The following is a 27,870-nucleotide window of genomic DNA, read 5'->3' as shown; positions in this document are numbered from 1 at the left end:
CTTGTGAGTGAACCGCTATTTATTCTGTGACCATTTGTTGATTATGCTTTTAGAATTAGAAATGTACACAAGAAGGCTGTCTATGCAGCACATTTGTTGATTTACATTGGTTCTCTTGCTTTGTCATGAAATAACCTGCTGCAACCGTGTCAGAAAAAGTTCACATTTTAATTTGTAAACCACCTGGCTGTTACGTTGACTATTATTATGATAGTAGCGTGTCACTGACAGTGTAGTGGTTCACTCGCCTGACTTCCGTGGGAGAAGCGTGGTTTAAGTTCTCAGTGAATTTCACTGTGTGTGTTATATTTTATTGTATATTGCAGCTTATATTATCACATAGTGTGCTCGGCAACTATTATGTATACTCACAGCCACAAGCTGTAAAGAGCACAATGAAAAACTCTCTCTGTCTTTGACACAGATCATAGGCACAGTAGACAACAGTCCTGTGTTCTTCCATCACAGTCTGGTTTGGTGCTGCTACAAAAAAGGACAAACGCCGACTGCAACGGACAATCAAAACTGCTGAAAGGATTGTCGGTACCCCCCTACCAACCCTTGAGGACTTGCACGCTGCCAGAACTAAGACAAGGGCGTGCAAAATCCTCTCGGACCCTCCGCACCCCGGTCACCAGCTCTTCCAGGTCCTTCCCTCAGGTAGGCGCTACCGATCAATGCAAACTAGAACTAGTAGACATTCCAACAGCTTCTTCCCTCTTGCAATCAACTTCTTAAACAGCTAACCTACAATTCCATTACAACAAGCTGGCAATTTTTTGACTTGAGTTCGTTGTCACATTTCTGTGGGGCCAATTATGTATTACTCGTGCACTCACTGTAGTTGTCTCGCCGTGCTGCACTATTTGCATATACTGGCCACTCATGCCAGAGTAGCATCTGCTCCATTTGCACACTGATTGAGGAGTATCTGTAACATTTGCACAACCAAAATTGTCCCAGATGATCGCACTACTCGTCACTTTAAACCGCATACACTCCTTGAAGTCTCAGCGCCCTTTGCACAATGGTCATTGCACCGGACTATTGCAATATTAGTCATTCGAACTGCTCTAAGTGCTAGACGACTCTGCATCTTTTTGCACAATTGTTTTTTGTCAATGTCTTTATGTCCCCAAAGTGTTCTGTAAATTGACTGTCTGTTGTACTAGAGCGGCTCCAACTACCGGAGACAAATTCCTTGTGTGTTTTGGACATACTTGGCAAATAAAGATGATTCTGATGATTCTGATTCTGATGACATACATGGCACACTGTTGAAGCCCATGACATTTTATTATTTTTTTTTTTTGGTGTTACAACATATTTAAGTAAAATGCAATGACATTTTTGCAAGCGCCATACTTAATGCCATAACAGAGAAGGAAACACTGTATCACAGACACTAAAACTCACAAATACAGTACCTCCACCCAGTGGACCCATATAGATAATTTATTTAAAAAATAGCGCATACTATATTGCGCCTGTGAATGTTCTGTACTGGGGGTTAATCAGAGGCAGTTTAAATGGTAGCAGGTCTGTGCTGACTCCCATTTAACACGAGTTACAATATGATTGGTTACATTATTTCGGAGCGTAGCCACACCCCTCTTATAAGAAGTTGTGCACACTTGTAGAACCGCATTATCTCAGTCGTTTATTTTTACTTCCCCTCGAAAATATTTTCAAAATCTTATTGCGTTGGTACAGTTTATAGGTCCGATTAATGGTGGGAAAAGTTTTGAAATGATTTACCTGGATCTTATTTTTATTATATGAGTAAAACCTGAGATCTTAGCAAGGGTGTGTAGACTTTTTATATCTACTTTACATGCAGTACATATATAGCATGGACTCATATCTGTCCTCGTATGTATTGTTTTAATAATTAATATCGTATGTATTGTTTTAATATTTGTCTGAGAAATGTCATCGAACAGCAAAGCTAATGGTAACCCATGACCTTTGCACAGTTTTGCGCGCGTGTGTACGCATGCATGCAAATCTTCTTGCCACATGAACAGACCCGTAATACCTGCGGGCTTGCTCCTCTCTCCCATCTTTCGCAGATTTTCAACTCTTCATCTTCATCACCCAACAAATAAACTCCCCTTTTCCTCCTCTTTTCCTCCATCTGTCTCCCTCCCTTGATCTCGCTATCTGCACATCTGCACCTGTTCTCTTTGCTTTCATCTCCCTGCTGTACCTCTGCCTCTCTCTCTCTCTCGCCATCGTTCCTTTCTTCACTTATTAGCGTGTGAGTTGAGGAGGTCTAGTCACAGGTAGAGTAACCTTATGTAAGTCAACATTCACTTTGCTATTGTCTTGCCAAGCAGTTACGTGAATCTTGCCAACATGAATCCCAGTGCCTCTAAAATTTCAGAGATCCCAAAAAAAAAAAAAAAACAGCAACCTTTACCTTGTTTTTAAACATCCTAGTGTAAAACCACAGTTCTCGGTTGTAATGTAATATTTTAACAAAAAAAAAAATGTCATAGAAAGACAGACAGACGGACATATATTTAAAACATGGCTATGCAATGTGTGACTGCAATAATGAAGTTAAAACATAATGAATAAACACATGTTGAATCAAAGACTAAAAGGGAAGCTAGCGCAAATGCTTGAATGTGTCTCAATTTAATCCCCTTTCAAGACATATTCCAACATATGCATGCGTGGCGGAGTCTCCAACAATTAACATATTTTAAAAGGATTGATTAAAGTGACACAAACTGCAGTGACAGCATTGTGTTGAGTGCCCCAACACATCAGTGATTTTCTTAAAAAAAAAAAAATGTAAGCATAGTTGGTTGTTTGTAAAGGTTTTGTTGGCAAATTCAGCTATAATGTCAAATGCACATATGATTTAAAGTTGCGATAAAAGCTTGTTTCAGGAATTGCAGCGAGGAAGCAGCTAAGCGCGCGCTCTCTCTCTCTCTCTCTCTCTCTCTCTCTCTCTCTCTCTCTCTCTCTCTCTCTCTCCCTTCCGCGTCACCCATCCAACCGCGCTCCTCTTCCTCCTCAGCCGCTGGATGCTGCATCAGGAGGAGCGAGGCTCCGTCTGGATGGAGACCGACTGAGGAACCACCAGGGCCGGCGAGAAGGGGCGGTCAGACGGGGGGTACCAACGGCACAGAGGTAACCTGTTGTTGGTATTGTCTTTGCCTTTTTGCGGGAGGGGGGCGAGGGGGTCATAAAGCACAATAGGCGAAGGAAGAATAATTGGAGGGAGCGCGAGAGACTGGGTAGAAAATAAACAGCAATCATCTTTTGCATTGGTCAGTTAAGCGTATATGCACAAACAACAAAACACATCGGCACATGCTAAAACGCATTTAAACAAACAAACAAAAAAAAGCCTGCGAGATCTTCAATTGGGTTTCATTAATGTCAAGGCTTGCCTTGACATTAACAAGGCTTAAACCAAGAAGCTCGCGAGCGCCCTCGTTCGGTTGTCATTAGAATGGCTTCCACCTGCAAGTAAACAGCTTTTAACTCAAACACCGTCCCCGGGGACTAAACCTAACATGACCTCTTATTTCAATGGTGGCTCCTTCAAGATGGCTTTGTTGTCATTTGTATGTGACATATTATAACTACATTTGTACAGTACGTCAGGTATTCTTGCATCAGTATGCTCATTTTGTGGTTGTAGTTTGGTTTGAGGGCTGTCAAAATGTTTGAAATACACCTATTATTATTTTTGGAAAGGTACCATTGATGATGCAGCGCTTCTATTTGATGTCATTAAATTGTAAGTAAGTCAGTCAGAAAGCTGGTTAATCTTATTTAATCAGCACTTTTCACAAAAAGGACTCTCCAAAGTGCATCACATAATCAAAATGCAAGTCATAAAATAAGAGAACCACAAAATGTACAAAATCAAATGAAAATATGAATAAATCAAAACATATCTAGTCTTATTAGAAAGCGTGCCTAAACGAAGATTTTGCACTTGTATGTAATGTTTTGGCTCTAAAGCTCAAAATGTGTCACAAATTTAGCAGTTTCCACCGATGTATGCTAAAAACAGATAATACATTCTCAGCATGGTGATTGCATATCGGTGGCGTTGAGCTGAAAGCTCGCATGTCCAAATTTGGTCAATTTCATATTTTTCACAAACCAATACAATTGGTCAGTCATTATGTGGGTATGTTATTTTTTCAAATTATTGACCAATATAAAGTGTTGAAAATGGTTGGCTCTCTTTGACGATGCAATCTTAACGGCTCAACAAAGATGCCTTTTTTTTTTTGGTTATTTTTTTTTTTGAGGTTTGCGTGTTCTCCCCGTGCTTCTTACCCATTGCCCTTGTACTCAGGCTTCCTTGAAGACTAACAGTTGCTTGTCTATATGTGCCCTGTGATTGGCTTGCGACCAGTCCGGGGCGTACCCCACCTCTCTGGAAGTCAGTTCAGATAGACTCCACCTCACCCATGACCCTAATGAGGACAACTGCTATTGAGTAATGGATGCATGCCTGTTACTGCTCACATGTCTATGTCATTTGGTTCAGGTTATGTAGTGGTTTAGTATGTACTCTTTGCACAGTGTGGTTGCAAATGCACGGTGGCTACTGTGTGGATTGTGCAGCTGGTCGCAAGCGTTTGCGTGTACATGACAAAGAAGAGCATGTCTCACATCAATGCCGCACATCGGCCTTGTAATGGTTTCCTCAACGGTCCTCAGCTAAATAGAGCCAGTGAAAGATGGAGCCCAGCTGCTATACTGGCACGGTACTTGGATGCTGTGGGTGGGGGTGTTGTGTGTGCACATTATATTTTGTTGCAGGTAATAAACTGTGGACTGGATAGTCTGCACTCGCTTTCATTTAGCTTCTGTCTGCCTTAATCAAGAAAATGTTACTTCGGAATGACAAAAACATGGCCAAAGTCAATGTAATGTGTTCAAGATGGATGCACATACATACTGTACATCTCTGGAAAAATATTACGAGGCCAAGACTAGTTAACAGTTTATGCTATGTAAAAAAAACAAAAAAACTGCTTAAAAGTGTTTTGTTGTTGTTGTTTTGAAAATGCCTTTTTGTACGCTTCTTGTAACATAAGCACAGCAAGCAGCGTAGACCCCAAAGTCCATCCTTCTTTTTAAATTCATCTTATTGTTCTTTTGTTTAATTGTTTAACCTTGCGTTCGTGTCTTCATTTTTCCCCATATCCACTTCCCACATACTGTATCCACCAAAAAAGCAAATAGTCTCAGCATATGTACATATACATACACTGGATCTACTTCCTGTGTGAAAAGTAAAAAGAGAAAAGGGAAAAAGTGCAACTACTCACATCACACCGTTAATTTGTAGCTCAATATTTAATTTATAACACACTTTCTCCTTCGCTTTTATGCTTCCATGCTTTGCTGAATGCATCACATTTACCTCAGTTGGCTTGTTACACAGTCATGCATCTTTTGTCAACTGTCTAACTCAGTAAATAGGCTTCTCTCTCTCTCATACACACACACTGAGCTTGCACATCTCGTATAACCTTGTCTCGTCTGACGCTGTCTACATTTATTAAGGCTTATGACAGATGCCTTTTCTTCTCTACCTAAACATCTTTTACATTTGGTTCCCATGGTTTCACCGTCCTTGCAGCTCCTCCACCGTCTAAAGATTTCCTGCCTGTCTGCCTCACCCGCTGCTGGAACAGGGTGTCTCTTGGGAATTGAGTGCAACATGCACACTCCCAAAAGTGTCTAGCAAGCGTCGGACTTGGCTGCAGAAGATGGACGTGGTGGGAGCAGAGCGTCGCAGGCCCACCCCGGCGCAGACCCCCGAGGAGAGGGATGTGTGGAAGGATGGAGGGAGAGCCGGATGGAGGGATGCAGGCAGAGAGGGATGGAGGGACAGACAAGAGAGCGGAGTGGTGCAGAGCTATAGTTTTGACTCCTACCAGCTTGAGGAGGAAGAGATCAGCAAAGGCATCCCGGAGAGAGGAGTTCTGGCGCTGTCTGAGCCTGGTACGTGACTATCTGACTGTGCGGACACAAAACATATTATTTGGAAGTCAAGTAGGGGTCATTGTTCAATATACTCCACCCGTTTTCCATTGCTTATCTCGCCCAGATTCAAGGGTCATCTGGAGCCTCGCCTGGACTGCTAGCCAGTCAATCATATCATTCAATGCACTGTTAAAAGAATTTAGTATGAAGTTGTGCAAAGATATTGTTAACGAGTAAACCAGTAAGATTAACACCGAACACCTCAGAAAGATGTTGCTTTTTAATAAGTAAGCCCAAACAATGCTAATTTTCATTACATTACAAAATCTCCAACCGGATTGTTTTCATGTCCTCAGTGTTGTGGACTTGAAGAGTTTGTGACCTCAAATTTCAAATTAAGCTGGGCTCCAAGGCCCACTTCTCTGAGTGTGTGGCTGATAATGCAAAACAAGACATTTTATGTGCTTTGTTTTATTAGTCCCATAAAGTAAATTTGGGATTATTTCAATACGGTTCACAGACATGCAGTGAAGCCATACCAATCTGGGGGACATATTAAAGGAGACTCTCTTTCAATTTAGTTGTTCACCCCAGTCATTAAATATCAGAGAATTTAAGAAGGACACAAATGAGCATGTGCCAATGTCAAGGAACAACCTTGTTAACAGGAAACTGCAGTGTTGCTTGTTCAATGACATTGCAGAGATGCCACACTAATCAGATAACCTCCATTTGCCTCGCTTACACCACCACCACCGCTAGCTGTCAGTTATTGCTTATTGGTGGAGTGGAACCCCAGCCCACCCGCCCGCCCATACACACACACACACACACACACACACACACGTAAATTGAGGTGTGTTGACTTCATATCCATTGTACATGTACTGTTTTTATTACCCCGTAAAGAAAGTTATGCTTTTATCAGCATTTGTTTTGTTAACAGGAGTTCGAGGAAGAACAAGAATCCTTTTGGTCTACAGCCCCAAAAAAGTTTTGTTTTTTTTCCACTTTATTTTAAGAAGATAATGTTGCATGTAAAATAAATAAATAACATGGACAACATTTATGAATTTACAGGAGTTGTTAAATGCAGATGTTTAATCTGTTGCTTATCCTAATGGGAATCGAATAAACAAAATATTTTTTTCATGTGGATAAACTATAAGAAGATAAATGATAACAAAAACCTCAACATTGTAAAACGGCATCACAGAAAAACAGAAGACAAACAGAAGATTGTCTGTTCCTGTGTACATCTTTCATCTTAATTAGCTTTAATGAAGATCTGGTGTGTAGGCCCCAGCTCGTGATTTCATATTCTCATCATTAATAACCCTCGTCTCCTACCTTCACGCTCAGACTTTGAGGAGCCGATCCCTGACGACCGTTACCATGGCATCTACTTTGCAATGCTATTGGCTGGAGTCGGGTTCCTGCTGCCCTACAACAGCTTCATCACAGATGTGGACTACCTTCACCACAAGTTCAGAGGTACAAGCATACATCAGTGTGAATGTGACTGCAACTTGTAAGAACGTAATGCAAACAAATGTTTGCGTATCGCATGTTCCAGGGACGTCCATCGTGTTTGACATGAGTCTAACGTACATCCTGGTGGCTCTTTTGGCCGTCCTCCTCAACAATGTGCTGGTGGAGAGGCTCAGTATGCACACCAGAATCACTGTGGGTGAGTCACACATTACAGAGAAACAACTCCGATTGTCAGAACATCTGTCTGATATCCTCCATCAAACTAAGAAGCCACTCGGAGGCAGTGAAAGGAAAAAGGTGCACCTCTTGCTACTCGCAATTAGATTCAAGATTCAATGTGTTTGTTATCATATGAACGGTCAGGAAACATGTTTGCCCTGTACAAAGAAATTCTTACATTGCTGTCCACCTGCATGCCGACATGGTGTAAAATATTAAAAGAATAAAGAATAACTCTGAATCGATGTCGCCTTGTAATATTAGCTTTGTTGATCTGCTTAAATTGTAATTGTTTGGTCAGTTAACTTTGCAAATAAATATAACTTGCAAAGGGAGATGAAACATTTTCAGATCAGCTCTATACAGTAGGATGCCTTTAGTAAATGGTTTATTTAAATAAAATAATTCTACCACAAAACAAAACATTAAATAGCCTAAATGAACTCCACTTGAATCCTTGAGGAAACGTCCAGTCTAGAGTGCTCAACACTCGGGTTAATAAAGCCCAAATTAAAGTGTGGAGGCTTTCAGTTGATGTTTGTCTTGACATATGTATGATGTATGTATCTGTTTTTCTTTGTGCAGGCTACATTTTAGCTTTGGGTCCTCTGGTGTTTGTCAGCGTATTTGATGTCTGGTTGGCAAAATTCACTACCGGTCAAGCCTATATCATCAACCTGGTTTCGGTGGGGGTAGTTGCCTTTGGATGTACAGGTAAGCAAACCATCCATCCATCCATCCATCCATCCATCCATCCATCCATCCATCCATCCGTCCGTCCGTATAATACACTTATTTGTCCCACAACAGGGAAATTAACATTTTATAGCACCACGTGGACAGTAGCAGCATGCAAGAAACATACTCAAATCATACTAAATCCCAAATATCTATGCACATATTTACACCAGGCAATAAAACTGAGCAGTGTATGTGCCAACTGTACACATTAACGAATACTATGCTCACTGCACACGAGTATATAGACACTACGTACAGTACAAAAATTAATGTGAACAACAGTGAGAATAGTCACCAACATTTTATGTGGCATGCGTCAATAAGTCATCTCTTTAAGAGCAATTGAGAATGAAATTAACCATCAGCAGTATTAATAATCAACAATTGAGTGACTATACGTGAATAAACATGATATAACCAGATTACTATATTATACTATGGACACTATATATTGTATGTAGCTGTGAATGTGAACAGAAAGCAGCAAAAAGCAAGTATAATACTATACAACGACTTGGGAATTAAAATAGCAAGATTAGCTATCAGCAGTGGACTGACAACAATATAGAGTATGAATACACGTTACGCTAGAGACACACTTCTCAAACCTGGGTCAGCATAAGTGTCAAATGGAAGGACCCTTGACTGGTTAATTCACCAATCCATTTTCCACCCAGTCAGTTATCATGCATGCATCCTTTTTAGAGTAAATTAGCTAAAAAATCCATCATGCCATCAGTTGTGTGGTTAAAGAATGTCACAAAGTCATAACTAACACATTAGGTACTGAAAATGCTTTATTAGTCATCAGACAGGATCGAAAAGACGGCTGCTTATGAATATTAAATAATGTTGAGTGTGCGCTTGATGTTTCATTAAAACACTTGTTTGCTGAAACAACCACTGCATCCTATTTGCATGTAAACAAAAGGATACAAATACAACGCATTTTTAAATTGCTTGTATTATTTAGGCTTGTAGTTCAACAGTCGCTCCAGCATGTGAGCAAACGTGTTACATGTGTTTGACTGCCGGAGGCCTTCTCTCCTGGCCGAACCACTATCAGAAAAACTCAAGTCACCTACATTTCCAACCTAAATTCTGATATTTGTTCCGTGAAATTGTAATCATTTATTCCCAACAGTCTTTTCTCTTCATTTTGTAGCATTTCTCTTGGCTGCACTGATTGTAGTATGTGGATGTAGAATTTTTTTATTGTTTTTTTTTTGTTTGTTTGTTTTTTTATCCAATCAGATTTCAGCCTCTATTGTGTGTCTTGCCATGCCCTCCATGATGTCCGTATTTTTCCATCCTCTGATTGGTTGGTCAGAGCAAAACTTGTTACAGCCAAGGGAGGCCAGCAGTTGTTTAGAAGTTGTCCTGAGTTCCTTTGTGGCCTCCTGGATGAGTCATTACTGTTCTCCTGGGGTAATCTTTGTAGTTCGGCCACTCCTGGAAAGGTTCACTGTTCCATGTTTTCTCCACGTGAGGATAATGGCTCTCCCGAATGTTCACTGGAATCCTAACGCTTTACAAATGGCTTTTGTAACCCTTTCCAGAATGATAGATGTCGATTACTTTATTTCTCGACTGTTCTGGAATTTGATTGGATCTTTTGGTCGACTTAATTTTGTAGGGACATATTCTGTTTAAGTGATTTCTTCACTGAACAGGTCTGGAGTTAATCAGACTTGGGTGTGATCAGTGAAAATTAACCAAAAATTGTGATTGTGATTAGCCACAATTAATTCATGATTTTACAAGGGCAGTAATTACTTTTTCACATAGGGCCAGGTAACCTTGAATAGTTTTTTTCCTTAATAAATGAAATCACTATTTCAAAACAGCATTTTAAGTTCATTTGGGTTACAGTTGTATGATATTTACATTTGTTTGCTGATCTTAAACATTAAAGTGTGGAAACTGTGCAAAAATATAAGAATTTGAGAAGGGGGCCAATACTTTTTCACGGCACTGTAAATATTGATTCTGAACTGCTCCAGATAACGTACTGTACATGACATGGCATAGTTGCGAGCTGTTATATTGCGCTTTGATGGTTTATGTAGTTTGCAACATGACAGCGGTAGTATTGAGAGGTGGATTAAGGCGATTAAATTCCTACTGAAGGCCCAAGTACCAAATACATGTCACACCACCGGTTGACTGTTAACACCATTGTTTACTGTTTATTGTTTACTTCTTCATCCGCTTCCAGTGCAGCAGTCCAGTTTCTATGGTTACATGGGGATGCTGCCCAAGAGGTACACACAAGGGGTGATGACTGGAGAGAGTGAGTTCAAAAATATCTGTGTTCTTTTTTACCACTGTTGCACAATGGTCTTTATCTTCCTCTCTAAAGTGTCGCTACACATCAAAACATTGTTCTTCTTCTTCGTCCAGGCACTGCCGGGGTCATCATCTCCTTTTCTCGCATCTTCACCAAGCTGCTGATCCCAGACGAGAGCAGGAACACGCTCATCTTCTTCCTCATCTCCATCGGCATGGAAATGATGTGCTTCCTTCTTCACCTGCTGGTGCGCCGCTCCCGGTTCATCCGCTACTACACCAGTCACACCCAGGGAAAAGTTCCGGGCAAAGGCCACGACCCCCGCGGCAACTCAACCGGCTACAGGGTTCATCATGACGTCACTGCGGAGGAGGTTAAATTTGTAAGTTGTAGCCTTATGTTTACGCTCCAGAAGTGTTTCCTAACTCTTTTCAAGCCGAGGAACATACGACAACAAAAATCTTTGTCACAAAGTGTATCTACTGAAATAAAGTGATCTCATCTCAATTTACTCACAAAATCTGGGCCTGTTTAGTTATACACAAAGCTATTATTCGAAGGTTCGCGTGTGAATGAGAGCAGGAGGATACACAGGTTAATTGTGACTTCCGCCATTTCATGGACGAGCATTCAGTTGTTCTACTTGACACTCTACGTCACTGGCATAGATAAAGATAAATAGTCATACAGGACGCACATAAAGCTTTGACAAATTAGCAGCGCTAGCAATTCTAAGCTAGCATTAGCACTGGGAAAAGGCCAACTTTAGTCACACCTGCTACGATATTAGCATGACTTATTCGTAATATAGGGTTAACTATAACACAAAATGTTATTGGTTCAAGTTACATTTTTGAGAATGTACAATCAAAAAGCAGAAATGTTGCTAATTGCCTGTCGCTTCTAAATCCTTTCTCCCTCCACCTCTAAAGGCAACTACAAGGTTCACTCTTGTTTTGTCTCGGGATTTGTCCAATTCTTTCTTTTGTTTGCTATTGTTATGCGGACTAATAATTATAATTCCAAACTTTCCCTTTAATGTGGTACAATATTACGATCAGGTTATTTGATTTAGAATATACGATGGAGCTACAAAAAGAGACTACTAGGTGAACCAATTTATTTTCTTTTATATCTTATCTCTTTATCTGCGCAAGGCGGGGAAGGCTGTCTCAGAAAATAATGAATTTATACTACAGCTGCTTTTTGGTTGCTGCTCAGGTGGAAGAACGCTGAGAGGGAGCAAGAAATGAGTGTCACTTGAGTGGTGTGCTGTAGTGTTTGCTGCGCAAAAAAAAAAAAAAAAAACAGACAAACAGATGTCGCTTTTAAGATGTAGAAGTGAGGGCTTGGGGCCTCCTGCATGATTGATACTCTGATACCAGGAGGAGGTGAGGACTTGGAGCAAAAGCATCCTCCTGAATAAACATGAGAAGGTCAGAGAGGAAGGAGAAGAAAGCTTCATAACAAGTGCTTTTTATATTTGAAGCAACATCTTGCACCTGTGGACAAGCTGAAACGCAAGTGTCACGAGTGTGCATGCGTGTACAGCCTTCTAAAGACCCCACATTACCTCAGGCCATCCTTTTTTTTTTTATTTGTGCATTTGTCCTGTTGTGTGAGAGGGACATCCCACTTTTGTTTAACTCACAGCGTGCGTATGTGTTTGTGTGTGTGCGTATTGCCTCTGCATGTGGGGGATGATTCGGGGAGTTCTTTGTGTTGGTTGCCAGGGGAACCAAAGGCAGTGCTTCACATTATGGCTATAATCAGGAGGAGTGGTTCCTTCTGGCTCCCAAGACCCTTTAATCAACTAATGGATTAGTCTGTGTGCGTGTGTGTGTGTGTGTGTGTGTGTGTGTTGACGTCAACCTGCAGTCACTCGCAGTGATCGACTAATAGCTGTAGCCGTAATAAGCTGAAGGCATGCAGCCAATATGGTGTCGTTGTAATGAACGAGAAAAATACAGACCCTTGTAAGATAATATATTTATGAACTGTGATTTATTGTTCCTCTGGTGTTGTTTCAATAAATTGTGTCCTTCAAAAATGAAATGACAACATTTTGGGCCTCATTCACTGACAATTCTTAGAAATTTGAAGTCATACATGTACTTTGTTTTTTGCATAAAAAGAAAAAAAAACTTTGGTGGTACGTTCTTTTCATTGGACAGTGACAAGTTGCAACTTCACAATTGTAACATTTCATTGTACGTTTTTTTCTCAAGCATGTTCTGTGAATAGAAGAAGAAAGCAAACAGGCCAGAAATGTTTTTTCAGTGGTATTTCATACATGATGATGATACAAAGGGCCGTATTTTCATGACCGGTGTAAATCTGGTGTGGCGGGCGTTTCGTTGACCAATGCAGCCTGGCAGATCCGAAAGTGGGCGGACTGCACCTCTGTGGGTGTGTTTACAGCCAATTTTATTTGGTGCCAATTAAAGAAAATCCTCTCATTCCCTTTAAATGTGGCGCACTCACTCTTCATGAGTGGAGCATTGTCACTTCAGTGACCATGGGGTGGCAACTGATAATGTGAACATGTCTACAGAACGAGCTAGTGATAACCACTGGTGACTTAAATATGTACATCTGCGAGCTCAGTATCTGTTGGCCTGTGTCCCGATCAAATTCACCAAAATCGTGTTAGACCAGCAGTTAGATGTGGTCTGAGCAGGCGTAACTTTAGACCACTCAAATTGTTACCCCGCCAGGCGCATCTCTAAGGACACACCCTCAATGTGCTGGAACGTGCAGCTTGGGGCAAACCGGTCTGCCAAATTGGCAAACATGCACAATTTCAAGCTGTTTTTTTTTATCTCTCATCAGGGGAATGGTGGAATGGGGCCGCCTACAGCAGAAGATGCCGTTGAAGACTTTGTCAGTGGGACATATGTCCGATTTGATGCCCCAAAAAGCAAGATCAGAAGAACCTGGCCTGGTGTCCGTGGTATATTAAAATATTTTTATTATGTATCTCATGTGCTCACCTTGTTCCATGTTGGGTGTTTAAGCTTGTTAATGTTCGTCCTGTCCAAGCAGACATGATTTTGCATCGTTACGTGGTGTCCCGGGTGATTTGGGCCTACATGGTGTCCATAGCGGTGACCTATAGCATCACCCTGTGCCTGTTCCCCGGCCTGGAGTCAGAGATGAGGAACCGCACCTTAGGGGAGTGGCTGCCCATCCTCATCATGGCCACCTTCAATATGTCAGACTTTGTTGGCAAGGTGAGGAGCCTCTGATGCTAGTTTACATTTGTCACCCCTTAAATCCATTTAGGCACCCCTAAAATTACCAGTAATGACAGTAGTAGTAATCCATCCAGTTTCACATATTGACAAATAATCATTCATAATTCACATTCCGTTCAATTCATGTTTTGGGAATGTGGGAGGAAGCCCGAGTGCCCAGAGAAAACCCACGCAAGCACATGCAAACGCAACACAGGAAGCCCGAGGCAAGATTTGAACCCTGAATCTCAGAACTGCAGACGTGCAACCGCTCAAACACCATATTGCCCGTAATCATCCATCCGTCCATTTTCCGTACCGCATATCCTCACTAGGGTCGCGGGCGTGCTGGAGCCTATCCCAGCTACCCTCGGGCGAGACGCGGGGTACACCCAGAACTGGTCGGCAGCCAATCTCAGGGCACATATAAACAAACAACCATTCGCACTCCAATTCACACCTACGCGCAATTTAGAGTCTTCAATCAACATACCACGCATGTTTTTGTGATGTTGAAGGAAACCGGAGTACCCGCAGAAAACCCACGCAGGCACGGGGAGAACATCCAAACTCCACACCGGCAGGCAGGGCCGGGATTTGGGATTTGAACCCCGGTCCACAGAACTGTTAGGCAGATGTACTTAGACGGTGGGCACGGTGGGTGCCACCTGCCCATACTCATAATGTATTTTATTAAATCAACTGTGTTAATAGAAAATGTTGATGATTTTGTTTGGCGCCCAAGATAATATTTTATGAACATTAATTATGAAGAATTGTACATCCCAGGATTCATTCCACTACACAGTAGCTGTTGTTTTTTGTTGTTTTTTTTTTCACTTAGCTGCCTCCATTATCACCAATGACACATAAGTCATTTCATGACAGAATGCTGGTTTAATACATTATAATAGGTACTGTATAATTGTAGTCAGTTGTGTCAAAAACAAACAGCTTAGTACTATTGTTAACATTAGCCTGCCAGGTAGTAAAAGTAAGTTCTCCATTCTCCATTTTCCATACCGCTTACCCTATGGCCAAATGAATCAAAATGTATCCAATCAATCAAGCAAGCAAGCAAGCATTATATCGTATACTTTGCAACAAATTGAGTTTCAACTTTGGAAAATGTTGGCTGTCACGATTGTCCTTAGTTTCCATTCATTCAATTTGTGTTTCCCAACCCGGGTGCCACGGCACCTTTGTGTGCTGAGAGAGATCATTGGCTGTGCCGTGGCAAATTTTCCAATTTCACTTCATTTATCCCCCAAAAAATGTTAGTTACAAATATATATTTGTTCATCTAGCTATGTCAGTAAAGTATAGTGACAGGTAGAACAATTAAATGCTCTTCCATTAGATGGCAGAAGGTACTACAAACCTGTGTATCGACCTGTTGCCTTTCAAACAGCAGAATACGGCATGGCTACCTACAGAGATATCAGCTTTGTGTTAAGTTAAACGCCAGTGAGTAAGTCACTTTGTGTGTATATTGAGATCATCATTATTTCAGTATTTTTGTTTGGTGGTGTGCTGTGAGATTTTTTGGTAAAGAAGTCAAACAAAACTTATCAAGCGTCAATGTATGTTCAGATCCTGGCAGCGCTGCCCTACGACTGGTCTGGAGGCCGCTTGCTCTTCTTCTCCTGCCTGAGAGTTGTCTTCATCCCTCTCTTCATCATGTGCGTGTACCCGGCACACGCGCCCACCCTGGCCCACCCCGCCTGGCCGTGTCTCTTCTCCCTGCTCATGGGCGTCACCAACGGCTACTTTGGGTCCGTGCCGATGATTCAGGCAGCTGGAAAAGTGGCACCGGACCAGAGGGAGCTGGCAGGTAAGACAGGGTTACATTTCATTCAAGTCTGGCTTGTGTGAGTGAGGGCGGGTGAGTGGTTCGCAGATCTGCTTCATAGTTCGAAGGGTCGGAATCCAAGCTCGTCGGTGAATCCAAGCTCCATCCTTCCTGCGTAGACTTTGTCTGTTCTCCTGGTGCTTGGGTCAGTTTTCTCCCATTCAACTATAACTTTCTTTTCAACATTTTCAGGTGTAGGGAGTGAAAGTCAAAAGTCATGCAAAAAATAAATACTCACGTACAGTATAGGTACTACTATATACTGTAGTAGCTGAAAGTTAGCTCACCTGTGACCATAATAGTAAAGAAAATGGATGGCTGGATGTGGCTTCTTTGTGTGTGCAGGCAACGTGATGACGGTGTCCTACATGACAGGCTTGATGGTGGGCTCTGTTGTGGCGTACGCAGCTTACAGCTTCGCCGCTCCTCCACAGTCAGGCTTCTTCACGCTCAACTTACATGCCAACACTACCGGCTTTTGAATGTCTTCACATGGTAAATATGCGACAGAAGCAGCGGGAAAAGGTGACGTGCTCCCATTTTAAGGAACCGATGAAGCATTACATACAGTATCGTTCTATTCTCCAGCCAGGATGAGTGAAGAATTCGGGGATGTTGATGGGAACTTTTTCACGAACTCTTCAGTGGTTGTCCTTTGGAGTGTTTCGCTATGAAATTAGTTTCTGCATACTGTTGTGCAAATGGCATTCATTCACTACTATGTCACTTTTTGTGTAGCTGGAGAAAGTTAGTGCCCACGGTCCCTGAATGCACCATTAAAAACAACAACTGAAATCAATAAGGTAAAACTGTGCTGTGTTGGTCACAGGGGGAAACAATTAAATAGCTAAGAGTTGAAGATGAATCTTAAAATGTTGTTTGGATGAAATCTGGATATTACAGAGCACAAACTGACATTTGTTCACCCCCCCCCCCCCCACCCCACCCCACCCCCGAAAAAAAACTAATGACAACTTTGTTTTTTCAGTCAGTTTGTCTTAACTTGGTATTTTTTAAGACCAAATTTAAATTCAAGTTCATACAATAATGTTGGAGTAGCACGGTGGACAACTGGTTAGCACACCTGCCTCACAGTTCTGAAGTCTGAGGTTTGAATCTAGGCTTCGGCCGTCCTGTGTGGAGTTTGCACATTCTCCCCGTGCTTGCGTAGGTTTTGTACGGGTACTTCCGGTTTCTTCCACATTCCAAAAACATGCACATCAGCTCATTGAGGATTGTACAATTGTCCATAGGTGTGAATTTGAGCGTGAATGATTGTCTGTCTCCTGTATATGTGCCCTACGATTGGCATGGCGACCAGTTCAGGGTGTACTCCGCCTCTTGCCCAAAGTCAATTGGGAAAGGCTCCGGCTCACCCACGACCTTAATGAAATTAGTGGCATACAAAGTGGATCAACATTGACCATATACTGTAAATTCTTCATCAAGCAGTATTGATCATCTTTGACCGACCGTGTTCTTCGTGTAGTGAGTGTCGTGGTTTTTCTTTTGTTATTGTTTCATTTTTGTTTTTGTTTTTTTAGCTTAAATGCTCTCCATTTGAGTGCAACCTCCGAAGTCGAACACCCCAAATGTAGTACAATTTGGGAGTCAACCAAAATGTTCTGGTTTTCAAACTTGGAGTTTAAACCGATGATTCGGAACGTCAAGGCTGACTTCTGTAAATCTCGCAGAAGGATTAACATGAAATTGTTTTGATTCTTCTTTGACTTTTGTGTATATTTTTGTGATCCCACCATAGAGGAAAACCAATGATGGCAAAGAGGAAAAGTGAGATGACAATAGAATCACAAATAGAAGTGTCTGTCTAGTGCTAAGTACAATAGTCCATTAATTTTACCAAGCGATAGTAAAGTATACACACTTATTGTGCACTACAGTCTGCGTAATAATTCTGACCAGACTTATAAAATGCCACTAGGTGACAGTATTGCTCTGAAGATCACTGTTCGCTCTCCATTAAGTGTCAAAGAGTGAGTGGTTTTATTTAGCTTTTATCACACAGTGGTTAACTTCTCTTTGTTTTTGACCATTAGGAATGTTAAGGTTTTCCTTAAAATATTGCTTGTGCAGTTAATATACGTACATGTTCTAAATTAAGGGTCACCAACATGGAGCACATACTGTAAGATGCCTACAGGCCTGTTCTTGAAAATAGCTCACCAGTGATGCAACATTGTGATTTTCTAGGAATGTTGTAGAAGTGATCCATTGGAAATATAAATGCAGAAATACTGTGAAGTGTTGCATAATGATATTTATCTGTTTCCTAGCTTAAATCATTGTTGATGATTATTGTGAGAAATCATTAACATAATCAGTCTTCACAGACAGTAGATAAATGTCTTTAATTATTAATAGTAACATAAAGGTAATTTGAGCATGTGTTATTTCAGAAGTGTGTATCAAACTGGTAACCCTTCCGATTAATCAGCATGAAATAAATAGCTCCCATCCTCAAAAGAGTTGGTGACCCCTGTTGTGAAGATTGAAAAAAATGTGTTCACTATATTATTGGAAAATTTGTTTCGAAATCAATCAGCACTACAGAACGATTGTGTTCCACTTTGGAGGTTCTTCTGGACCAATGTTGCATTATGAGGGGTAAAAACAATGAGTGCCAAAAACATCTACAAGAAATGTTATTAACGGAGAAAAGAGTGAATGTAAAAACAACAGTCTCACTGTCAGAAACTTGAGGGTGTATATATATATATATTGAGGAATGACATTTCCAACAGCAAGATGTTTACATGTCAGGGCTAACGATATTATTGTTAGTTTATTTCTGTGTGTCTTATAAAGAGGCAGCCCCTTTCTTGTGTTTCGTGAGAATTATTTTTTTAAATAATCTTGTGGATCAGTGGGACTAATGTGGAGTTGAGAGTTTATATGTTACAATGGAAAGTGCAGGCCTCAAGTGAACTGCATCATGTGGAGGGCAGCCTGAGTTGGACTTGTTAGAACCCAAATTCTTTTTGTCCCACTGTCCTAATGGCCTCTTACTTGTCATCAATGTAGAAAAAATACATTGCTGTCGTTTGGCCAGGTTCTAATCAGAACTGATTGTCACTGTCACAATTTTAACCAAATCTAAGTATGGGAAGGCGCAAACTCTGACGCAACCCTTAGGGGTGTGGCTTTAAATGGACCCTACGAATGATCGTACCCACTCATAACCAATTTGCAAAGTTAATAAAATATCTTTCATTCAATTAAGGAACATTACAAACCATGTATTGCTAAATCATTTTTTCCCCTTGCCGGTTTCCTTTCAATTACAGTTATTTTATTGTCTTATTCATGCTGTGTTGATTTAATTACGTGTTTTGTTTTCTCTTGGAAGCAGTTTTGCGTATTTGTGATATATATGTCTTTGTGCGTGGAAAGATGAAAAGCAGTGCACTTTGTAAGTCGGCAAAGCTCTACGGCTGACAGGCATTTACTAAGAATGAGCATACAAGAAAGTAAGATATTAAATCTGTTATCAACATTGTGTCATGTCTTTCCAATTGCATTTCCTTGCAGTCTCTGTGTTAACTGTAAGAAAAAGCTCAATGTGTTCAGTGGGTTTCTTTTCATTGTTGTGGTTAGGGGTTTTGGTGTTTTTGGTTTTAACAAATAAACATTCAGGCCAAATTTGAAGAAACATTAAATGTACATGAGCATTTTAACTGAGGTCTATTAATTTTACAATTTAAATTAAGTTTGCAGCTGCATTGTAAGATCACAGTAGTGTTATGCAAATAAACAGGAAGTGAACTAATTTCCATCTGAACCTTTCAGAGGAAACTTTTTATAACCGTTTAAGGGCACTTCAAAAGCACAGCAACTTCATAATGCATTTCATAATATATTATCTGACGTTAGATTCAAACCTAAATGTTCACGTTTCTATGTCCATTAATGTAGTGTCAATGTGGGCATTAATGTAATGTCAATGTGGGCATAAGGGTGCGTTTGTATTGCGAGACAAAGCAGAAACACCTGCATTGGAAATGTATTTATCAGACGAACAGCAAATCAAATGTGTTCCTGTTAACGGCTGGCACTGAGCACCCAAAATACTGTAAATAAACATCATAATCTAAACATCCCCGGATACCATGTTAACGTGCCGCCTTGTGACTGTGGACAGTGTAATGATGACGCCAGAGCAAGTGCAAACAATTTGGACTTGTTTAATGACAGTATGGCACATTAAAAAAATAATGTGAAGTCAAATAAATATAAAAAGGTCATGTGAAATGGGCAGTCGTGTCATACTTAATTGGGAGATGCATATTAAAACTGTGACTCAGCAACTGAATTATGACTATAAGCCCAGTAGGATCTAAGCAAATCATTTGTGAACATAAACGCGTAAGGGGCATCATATAAAATATGCACACGAGTCTAAACTCTCATTTGTAGAGCATCTTGTTGATTTCTTTGCAGAAATTGTTGGAATATTTGCTGCTGCTGTCTTGTGTGTTGTTGTCAATGTGTTTGCATCATGTTGTTAAATGACATTTCTTTTAGTGGCGGGAACAATAAGGAAGTAAGTACACCAAAGGTTTAATATACATTGTCATTGCTACTTCCTAGTGAAATCTATAATATCAAAAGAAGAAAAAAAAAGAAAGAAAGAAAAAGGAAACAATTTCTTAAGTGACCAAATCCCTTTTATTCTCAAAAATAATTATGTGTGATAATAAATAGTGTGATTCATAATAAACACATTGGCCTCACAATACATCTGAGTCTATTAGAACTCCTCTTTCAGACAAACTGGCTTGCTCATATAGAAGTGTTAACATTCGCTCTGGTGTCCATTCTCGCTACAGCATGTTTGCATTAAGGTGGCTTAATGGCTTGAAGTGCTTCGCGTGATAAGCAAACTCTTACTTATATAGGGAGATTTAGTCATTTGGGGGCCCAGGGTAAACCTTGTCATGGGGCCCTCCACATACTTCATTGACAACAGTTTAATTTCTCCACAACAGAAGTCTTCGATCATAAAGTCCTTAAAATCCTTTTTGAGGATTATTATCGAACAGGTGACTCATTTCAATGCTTTTACTGTAATGGATAAGAACATTAATCAAGATTTAATACAGTTTACCATTTTGAATTTAGCCCTGTAGGGGGCAGCATAGGGCTGAAGAAGACAACGATCAAGTGTTTCCAACTGATGATATGGCGACAGCCACCCTCAGTTACCGCCGCACCCACTGCTTTTCATTGGATTATTTTATATTGATGGCCGAAAAGTGTTTTTCATGGTAATTACAACTTCACCTAGGCTTTGACGTAGATTAGTGACGGGCTTGTTCCGAAACCCTGTATGCAGAACCGGATAGCCCGAAATGTGCATATCAACCCAAGAAGAAAAGCAGACCTTGTGGAGATGTTGTCTGAAGATGGTAAGAGCTTTTCAGCATCCACATCGGCTCAAGGGCCAATCTGCATGGAAGAAGCCATTACTCCAAAAGAAACATTAAAAAAAAGTTTGATTACATTTCACAAATCCACACAGGTGCAAAAAAGTCTATTTTGGGAGATGTCCTATGGTCTGATGAAACTCAAATTAAACTGTTTGTCCTTAATGAGCATCGTTACGTTTGGAGGAAAAAGAGGGAAGATTGCAAGCCTGACAAAACCATCTCAACTTTGAAACACGGGGTTGGCAGCATCATGTGGGGTTGTTTTGCTCCAGGAGGGCCTGGTGCACTTCGCATAATAGATGGCATCATGAGGAAAGAACATTATGTGGAAATACTGAAGCAACAGCTCAAGACATCAGCCAGGAAGTTAAAACTTGAGTGTCAATGGTTACACAGTGGCTCAAGGTTAACAAAGTCAATGTTTTAGCGTGGCCATCGCAAAGCCCTAATCTCAATCCTATTGAAAATTTAGGAGCAGACATGAAAAGGCATGTGCGAGCAAGGCGGCCTACAAACTTGGCTCAGTTACACCAGTTCAGTCAGGAGGAATGGTCCAAATTTCCAGCCACCAATTTGAGACGCTTGTGGAAGGATATCTAAAACGGTATGTGTCCTTTTATGCAGTGTAAGTGTATGTAAACTTCTGCTTTCAGTATATCTGTATCCTATACTGTAGTTATTCATTGTTTATAACTTTTTGGGAGAAATCCTTAACATGATCAATGTCTTCATATAGATGAATATAATTAATTATTAAAAAATAACCTGTAATTGAAGGTCATTTGATCCAATTTGTTATTTCAGAAGTGTGTATCAAACTGCTAGCGCTTAGCATTAATCAATAGCGAAGAAGTACCTCTCACTTTCAAAAAATGTGACCCGCATAGCCCGTGTTCAACTTCAAAGTGAAAAGCCAACACTGAAACTGGTGTTTACATAAAATAGTTGCGTTACTTCCTTCGCAGCTGCTGTGTATGTGTGTGTGTCGCATTGTACCGCAGACGCGCGGTGACGTCACAGGCGTGAGTTTGACTTCAAAGTTGAAAGGTTAGTTGCATTTGTGACGTAGTCGCGTACGCGGCGTAACGGGCGCGTTTCACAAAGGCTGGAAGCGGAAGAACACGTTCCACCGATGGGAAATTTCGCCAGACAATAAAGGTATGCTGCTTGATTTTTTTTTAAATGTTTTTTTTTTTTAAAATGTATTTATTTATTTATTTATTTAAAGATAGTTTATAGGTAATATAACGATAGTGATGTTTTGGATTGATGTGAACAGACATGGAGGCGAGCGCCCAGGCTTTGAGGATTTATTTCACTTCGTGGGGGAAACTGCACAACTCTCGCAGCCAGAGAGGAGGACAGCGCCTTCACCGGAGCCTCATGCTCATCCAAATGATCGAATCCTCCAGTGACCTCTACTACTCGGCTCTGGCCGGTGCGCAAAGCGGGCGACAGGTGGCCCACGGGCCCGCAGAGTCCACGCGCACAGCCGTCTGCACTGACATGGATTTGGAGGAGGAACACAAGGAGAGCTTTGAAGCGAGCCTCGCTATCTCGCAGTGACGAACTCGTGCAACTTCAAATGTTCGCAGCGGGTGAGCAGGACACAAACCAAAGGTGCTCAATAGTGGAGATGCAGAAAAATGACACAAGATTCTAGTCTCAATGTTTTGGTTTATTTATTTATTTGTCACCTTGCTGTATTTATTGTATTCAAATCGGATGTACATAGATCGAAATAAGGGGAGCAGTACACAGTTACTTTTGTTTCTCCACTTAAATGGGACCTGAGTACAGCTACAAATGCAATACACAGGTGGCGAACGGTTCTTAATGTCAGCAAACCTATGGGAACATTTTGAGAAGTCGAGCCAACGCTACCCAGCTCTTGATTTAAAAGGGAGGCAAAAAAAAAAAACCCTGACCTGAAACATATTGCCATGAAAAATTTTGTTTCTCTGTACACTTTGTAAGTTAATCAGAGAGAAACTATTTTGAGTGCAGTTTTTTTTTTTTTTTTTTTTTTTTTTATCCCATTGTGCCAAGTTAGCAAAACAGGTATTGTATATAACTGACTGAAGAATTCAAGCGACTCAACTTTTCAAGTTTTTGAGATGCGAGCCGTTAGGCCATTTTTATGTATTTATTTATGTATTTATTGATTTATTTATTTTTACTTCGAGTAGCAAGCGCAGATTTGAGATACAAGCATTGTAAGGTCACAGCAACACATGTAGAGAATATAGCAGTAGTCTGGAGTCACGTCATATATTCTTTATCCTCTGCAAAGAATGACATTAATGACTGATGAGCTGAGAGGAGTTCTCAATGAATAGTCTATCCATCTGTCTGTCATATACTGCCCTCTGGTGGCCAAGGTGGGAACACAAAGAGCAGCACAATGGCCGTTCAATTCTGTGACAAAAAAACAATTATTTTAAAGTCAGGCTATTCCTGTATGTTTTTATAGAGTACTATACTATCGAGTGGTATTTTTCTTCATTAAAATACACATTACAGCATATTGTTTATGGGGGACAGCTGGAACGGACCGATGGCATTTTCATTCATTTCAATGGAAAAAGATGATTTGCAATACAAGAGTTACAACTGAGTCACTGATGGGGTAGTGGTTGGTACATTGGCCTGACTTTGGTGCAGGCAGCGTGGGTTCAGTTCGCACTCAGTGACAGTGTGAATGTGAGTGCAAATGGTTGTCAGTGTCTATATGTGCCCTGCGACTGACTGGCGACCAGTTCAGGGTGTAGTCCGCCTTTCGCCCGAAGTCAGCTGGGATAGGCTCCAACACCCCGCGACCCTAACCAGGATAAGCGGTGTTGAAAATGGATGGATGGAGTTACAACTGTGGTCTGGGAACAAATTAAACTCGTACCTCAAAGCGTCGCTGTCGTCCCTACTTTTGTACTTTTACTCTAGTACCAGAGTTGTATCAGTATTTCTACTTTGCACGAGGCTCTGTACTGAATATTTTTGCTACCTGTGCCTAAAATGTAGGGAAAATAACTAAATTTAGGGGTCATCACAGTGAGTCATCTTCCATCTCTCCCTGTCCTCTGCATCTTCTGTTCTAACTGCAATTATCTGCGAAGTCATCACACATCACATCCGTGAATCTCCTCTTTGCGCTTCCCTCTTTGCGGTCATAAAACTTGTGCATGGTAGAGCATAGCATTATCATAGCATAGCATCCTAACTAGATGCCCGAGCCACATCATCTGGCCGCTTTTCTCTGAGCACCTCCTGGATGACCGACCTAGAGCTTGTGACCAGAGGCGAGGGTCGGAACGTAGATCGACTTGTAAATCGGGAGCGAATCAGAAAGTGTGGAATTTGCATCTTCGCCCCATGCTTGTTTGTATTGGTCTTCTACAGGTACTCTGGCTGGTTTCCGACCATCAAAAAATTGCTTTTTAGGTCCATTGAAGACTCAAAATTATCCATAGGTAATGTGATTGGGAACGGTTGCAATTGGCTGGCAACCAGGTCAGGATGTACCCTGCCTATCACCCCAAATCAGCTGGGATAAGCTCCAGCTCACGCACAACCCTAATGAGGACAAGTGCAGTAGAAGATGGATGGATGGATAGATAGTTGATATTTGAGCATTTATAATTAATCATCAAGTCTAAGAATTGCCCCTGTAAGATAAACCATCCGAATCAAGAAAGTCATTTATATCAAGCTGGCGTCTTCATATGATTTGAACATTTAAGAAAGATTGAATCCATCTGATAGTGACAAGACTGGAAGCATCTTGACACTGGCAGTTTGTTTTGAACGTCCTTTTTGAGGTTCTATTTTTTTGTGTGTGTTGTCAGTTTGTCCAATAAACTGACAGGTGGAATGACAACTGCTATGTTGAGAGTATCTGTCAGTGAGACAACATTCTTCCCCATTTGTTTTCTGCACCGTGACAAAACAGAAGGACTAACATTGTTTGATGCTGTGACATTCTCAAAAGTCAGAATATACGGTAATATAAAGCTTTTCAACTGTTTGTGCACTGCTTCTTTTTGAACGCCCTCTCACTTAGACACCTGTCTCCTGGGAAACTGCTGCTTACCACACACACACACAGGTGCTTGGATGGAGACAAGAATTATATTTAAAAAAAAAAAAAATTTGAAGTGAGACAAACAGAAATGGCACACAGACATACCTCCCGTTGTGCGAGAAGCCTCAGCCAATAGGAAATCGCTGTTCATCCAACGTCAACCAATAACAATCCTTCCTGCTAACACACCCACAGAAGTGTGTGTGCGTCTCCTCTGGGGCAGAGTGCTGCTGAGGCAGGAGAGAGGGAGAGGCAGTGTGCGTGTATGCTAGAAAGATGCCTCTTGAGAGAGAGAAGATTCTCCCAGCAGGTGCTGATGTTGGAGCTTTGGGAGAAACGGAGAGGTAGCAAAACCCTGGGCTGCGGCGCTCTCCATGAAACTGGATCTCCATCTCAACACGCGCGCGCGCGCGCGCACACCATGTCAGCAAATATTTAATGACCCACAGACACAGTGGAATCCGAAAAAGGTGCACACACGCACATCATGAAGGGTAAGCGGTGGAAAATGAGTCTCCTGCGGTCCCCGTGCAGCTCAGCAGAGGAAGCTGAAGTTCCCTCCATTTTATCACGACCAGCAGCTTCATTACAAGGCTGCCAAAATGGAGTCCACTGATGATGAAAGGGGGCAGTCCACACCGAGCGCACGAGGAATTAAGCAAAATGAGAAGTACAAACCTGACAGCAGCTCCCTGGGACGGAGCACTGCAGCCAAAACTAACAGACGCAGCCAAATACTCTCTTAACTTGAATGCAACTATTAGCCCGCTTTATTCGGAAAAAGTCTTAGTATTAGATAAAAACATTTCAATCCTACAGTTCAGGGGTGTCAAACACATTTTTGTCGCAGGCCACACTGTAATTACAGTTTCCCTCAGAGGGTCATTATGACTGTGAAACCATAAAAATCTTTCATCGCCTCATCATATTTATACACAAACTCTATGAACTAGTTTTGAATTCAGAAATCAAGGGTAATGGGTTTTTCAACTTATTAATGTTTGGTAACACAAAAATGCTTACAATAGCAATGTTGTCATTTATGATATATGACGATTTGAAATTTTAGTACAGATTTTAACAAGAATCATGGAAGTCGACACATGATTTTGCCTTTGCGAGCCACATAAAATCATGTGGCAGGCCGGATCTGGCCCGCGGGCCTTGAGTTTGACACCAGTGCTATCGTTCATGCAGACCTGCGCTAAGGCTGAATCCTGAAACGTACCTATTGTTTACCTTCATACATTGATTTTTGTCATTATTCGTTTTCTTAATCATTATTCACTTGGGACAATGATTCACAGCCAGTGTGCAGAGAGAGCTCATCTGGTGTGCTCTGGGAAACTATCCAATTTCACTTAATGGGTCTCACAAGTGTTATTTTAAAATATCTTTGTTCATCAATGTATGCCAGCAACGTAGAGTGAAAGGCACAACAATTAATAGCTTTTCCTTTAGATGGCAGAAGGTACAGTACATAACCTGCATGTCCACTTTTTGTGACATTTTGTTTGGTGGTATGCAGCGAAATTTTCCTCATGTAAAATATGTGCCTTTGCTCCAAAAAAGTTGGGAAACACTGATCTTAAAAAATTAGGGAACAGGAAAAAAAATAGGGAACAAAATTGCTGTGCAGTGGACCCCCGCTATTCGCGGGGGATAGGGACCGGGCCAAACCGCAAACAGCGGAAATCTGCAGATAATTGTAAAAAAAAAAAAAAAAATATGAAAAGGTGAATCCGCAGGTGCAGAGTAACTGGAAGTCCAATGTAACCTGTTCTATCACTTGTCGAGCAGACATTTCAAAATAATTCACACAGAACACCAAAAGTACAGTTCCATCTGTTTATTAACTATAAAATACTGAGTTACTAAAACCATTAAAAAGAAACACTGGTAAACGTGGTCGTTGTCTGTAAAAAAAAAAAAAAAAAAAAAAAAAAAAAAAAAAATTCCACATACAGTATAGCGCAACAGTATATATCTGGTGTCTGATTTTGCATTAAAATGTATTATTTTGCATTTTTACAAGATTAGACATGTACAAAGTATATTCTGATAAGATTTTCTCTCTCCCTCGACAGTGAAGGATCATTTACAAAACGTAGATAATTTCTATTCATTTTCAAAATAATCTTGTCTTTTTTTTGTAACAGGACGATTTACGATACTGAAGGAACAGCAGACGAAGAACCAGCCTCCAGTCCACCTCTCTCTCTTTCATCCTCTCTTATGCTCTCTCTCTCTCTCTCTCTCTCTCTCTCTAGCAGCTAGCTCCCAGTGCCTATCAGCAGGCGTGAACGATTGTTCAGAGAGGGGTAAAAAATAAGACTTATGCATATAATGTATACAACAACAACAACAACAGGTCACAGCAAAAGCAAGCCAAAGAAAAACACAAAGTGATAACACAAAATAACAATGTGACAGCAAATGAAAAGAATGAGGACAAGTTTGGGAATGAGGGTGTGCATGTTGGACCCTGTAAGGCTGGGATTGGGATGGAAGTGGGGCCAAGAGAGAATGGAAGGCCTTAA

General features: G+C 41.0%; 1 protein-coding gene across 3 annotated transcripts; it reads left to right on the top strand.

Annotated features, from left to right (window-relative positions):
* The first annotated feature begins 485 nt into the window (after positions 1-485).
* On the top strand, positions 486-19,319 carry slc29a4a (solute carrier family 29 member 4a). Of its 3 annotated transcripts, none has more exons than XM_061701563.1 (12): positions 486-660; positions 3,032-3,144; positions 5,627-5,991; positions 7,336-7,467; positions 7,550-7,663; positions 8,272-8,400; positions 10,646-10,720; positions 10,831-11,099; positions 13,550-13,670; positions 13,763-13,950; positions 15,547-15,787; positions 16,151-19,319. In XM_061701563.1, the coding sequence occupies exons 3-12, from the start codon at positions 5,757-5,759 to the stop codon at positions 16,285-16,287; spliced, it is 1,641 nt and encodes a 546-aa protein (XP_061557547.1). In that variant the 5' UTR covers positions 486-660; positions 3,032-3,144; positions 5,627-5,756; the 3' UTR covers positions 16,288-19,319. The 3 variants fall into 3 exon arrangements, with proteins under 3 accessions (XP_061557547.1, XP_061557548.1, XP_061557546.1); XM_061701564.1 differs by lacking the exon at positions 486-660 and having other exon boundaries at positions 2,376-3,144; positions 16,151-16,300; positions 16,394-19,319; XM_061701562.1 differs by lacking the exon at positions 486-660 and having other exon boundaries at positions 2,376-3,144.
* The last annotated feature ends 8,551 nt before the right edge of the window (positions 19,320-27,870 follow it).

The sequence above is a fragment of the Phycodurus eques genome, chromosome 16 (assembly GCF_024500275.1).
Source record: "Phycodurus eques isolate BA_2022a chromosome 16, UOR_Pequ_1.1, whole genome shotgun sequence".
In the NCBI taxonomy this organism is placed as follows: domain Eukaryota; kingdom Metazoa; phylum Chordata; class Actinopteri; order Syngnathiformes; family Syngnathidae; genus Phycodurus; species Phycodurus eques.
The sequence above is the reverse complement of the archived record's forward strand: the minus strand, read 5'-3'. Positions and strand labels throughout refer to the sequence as shown.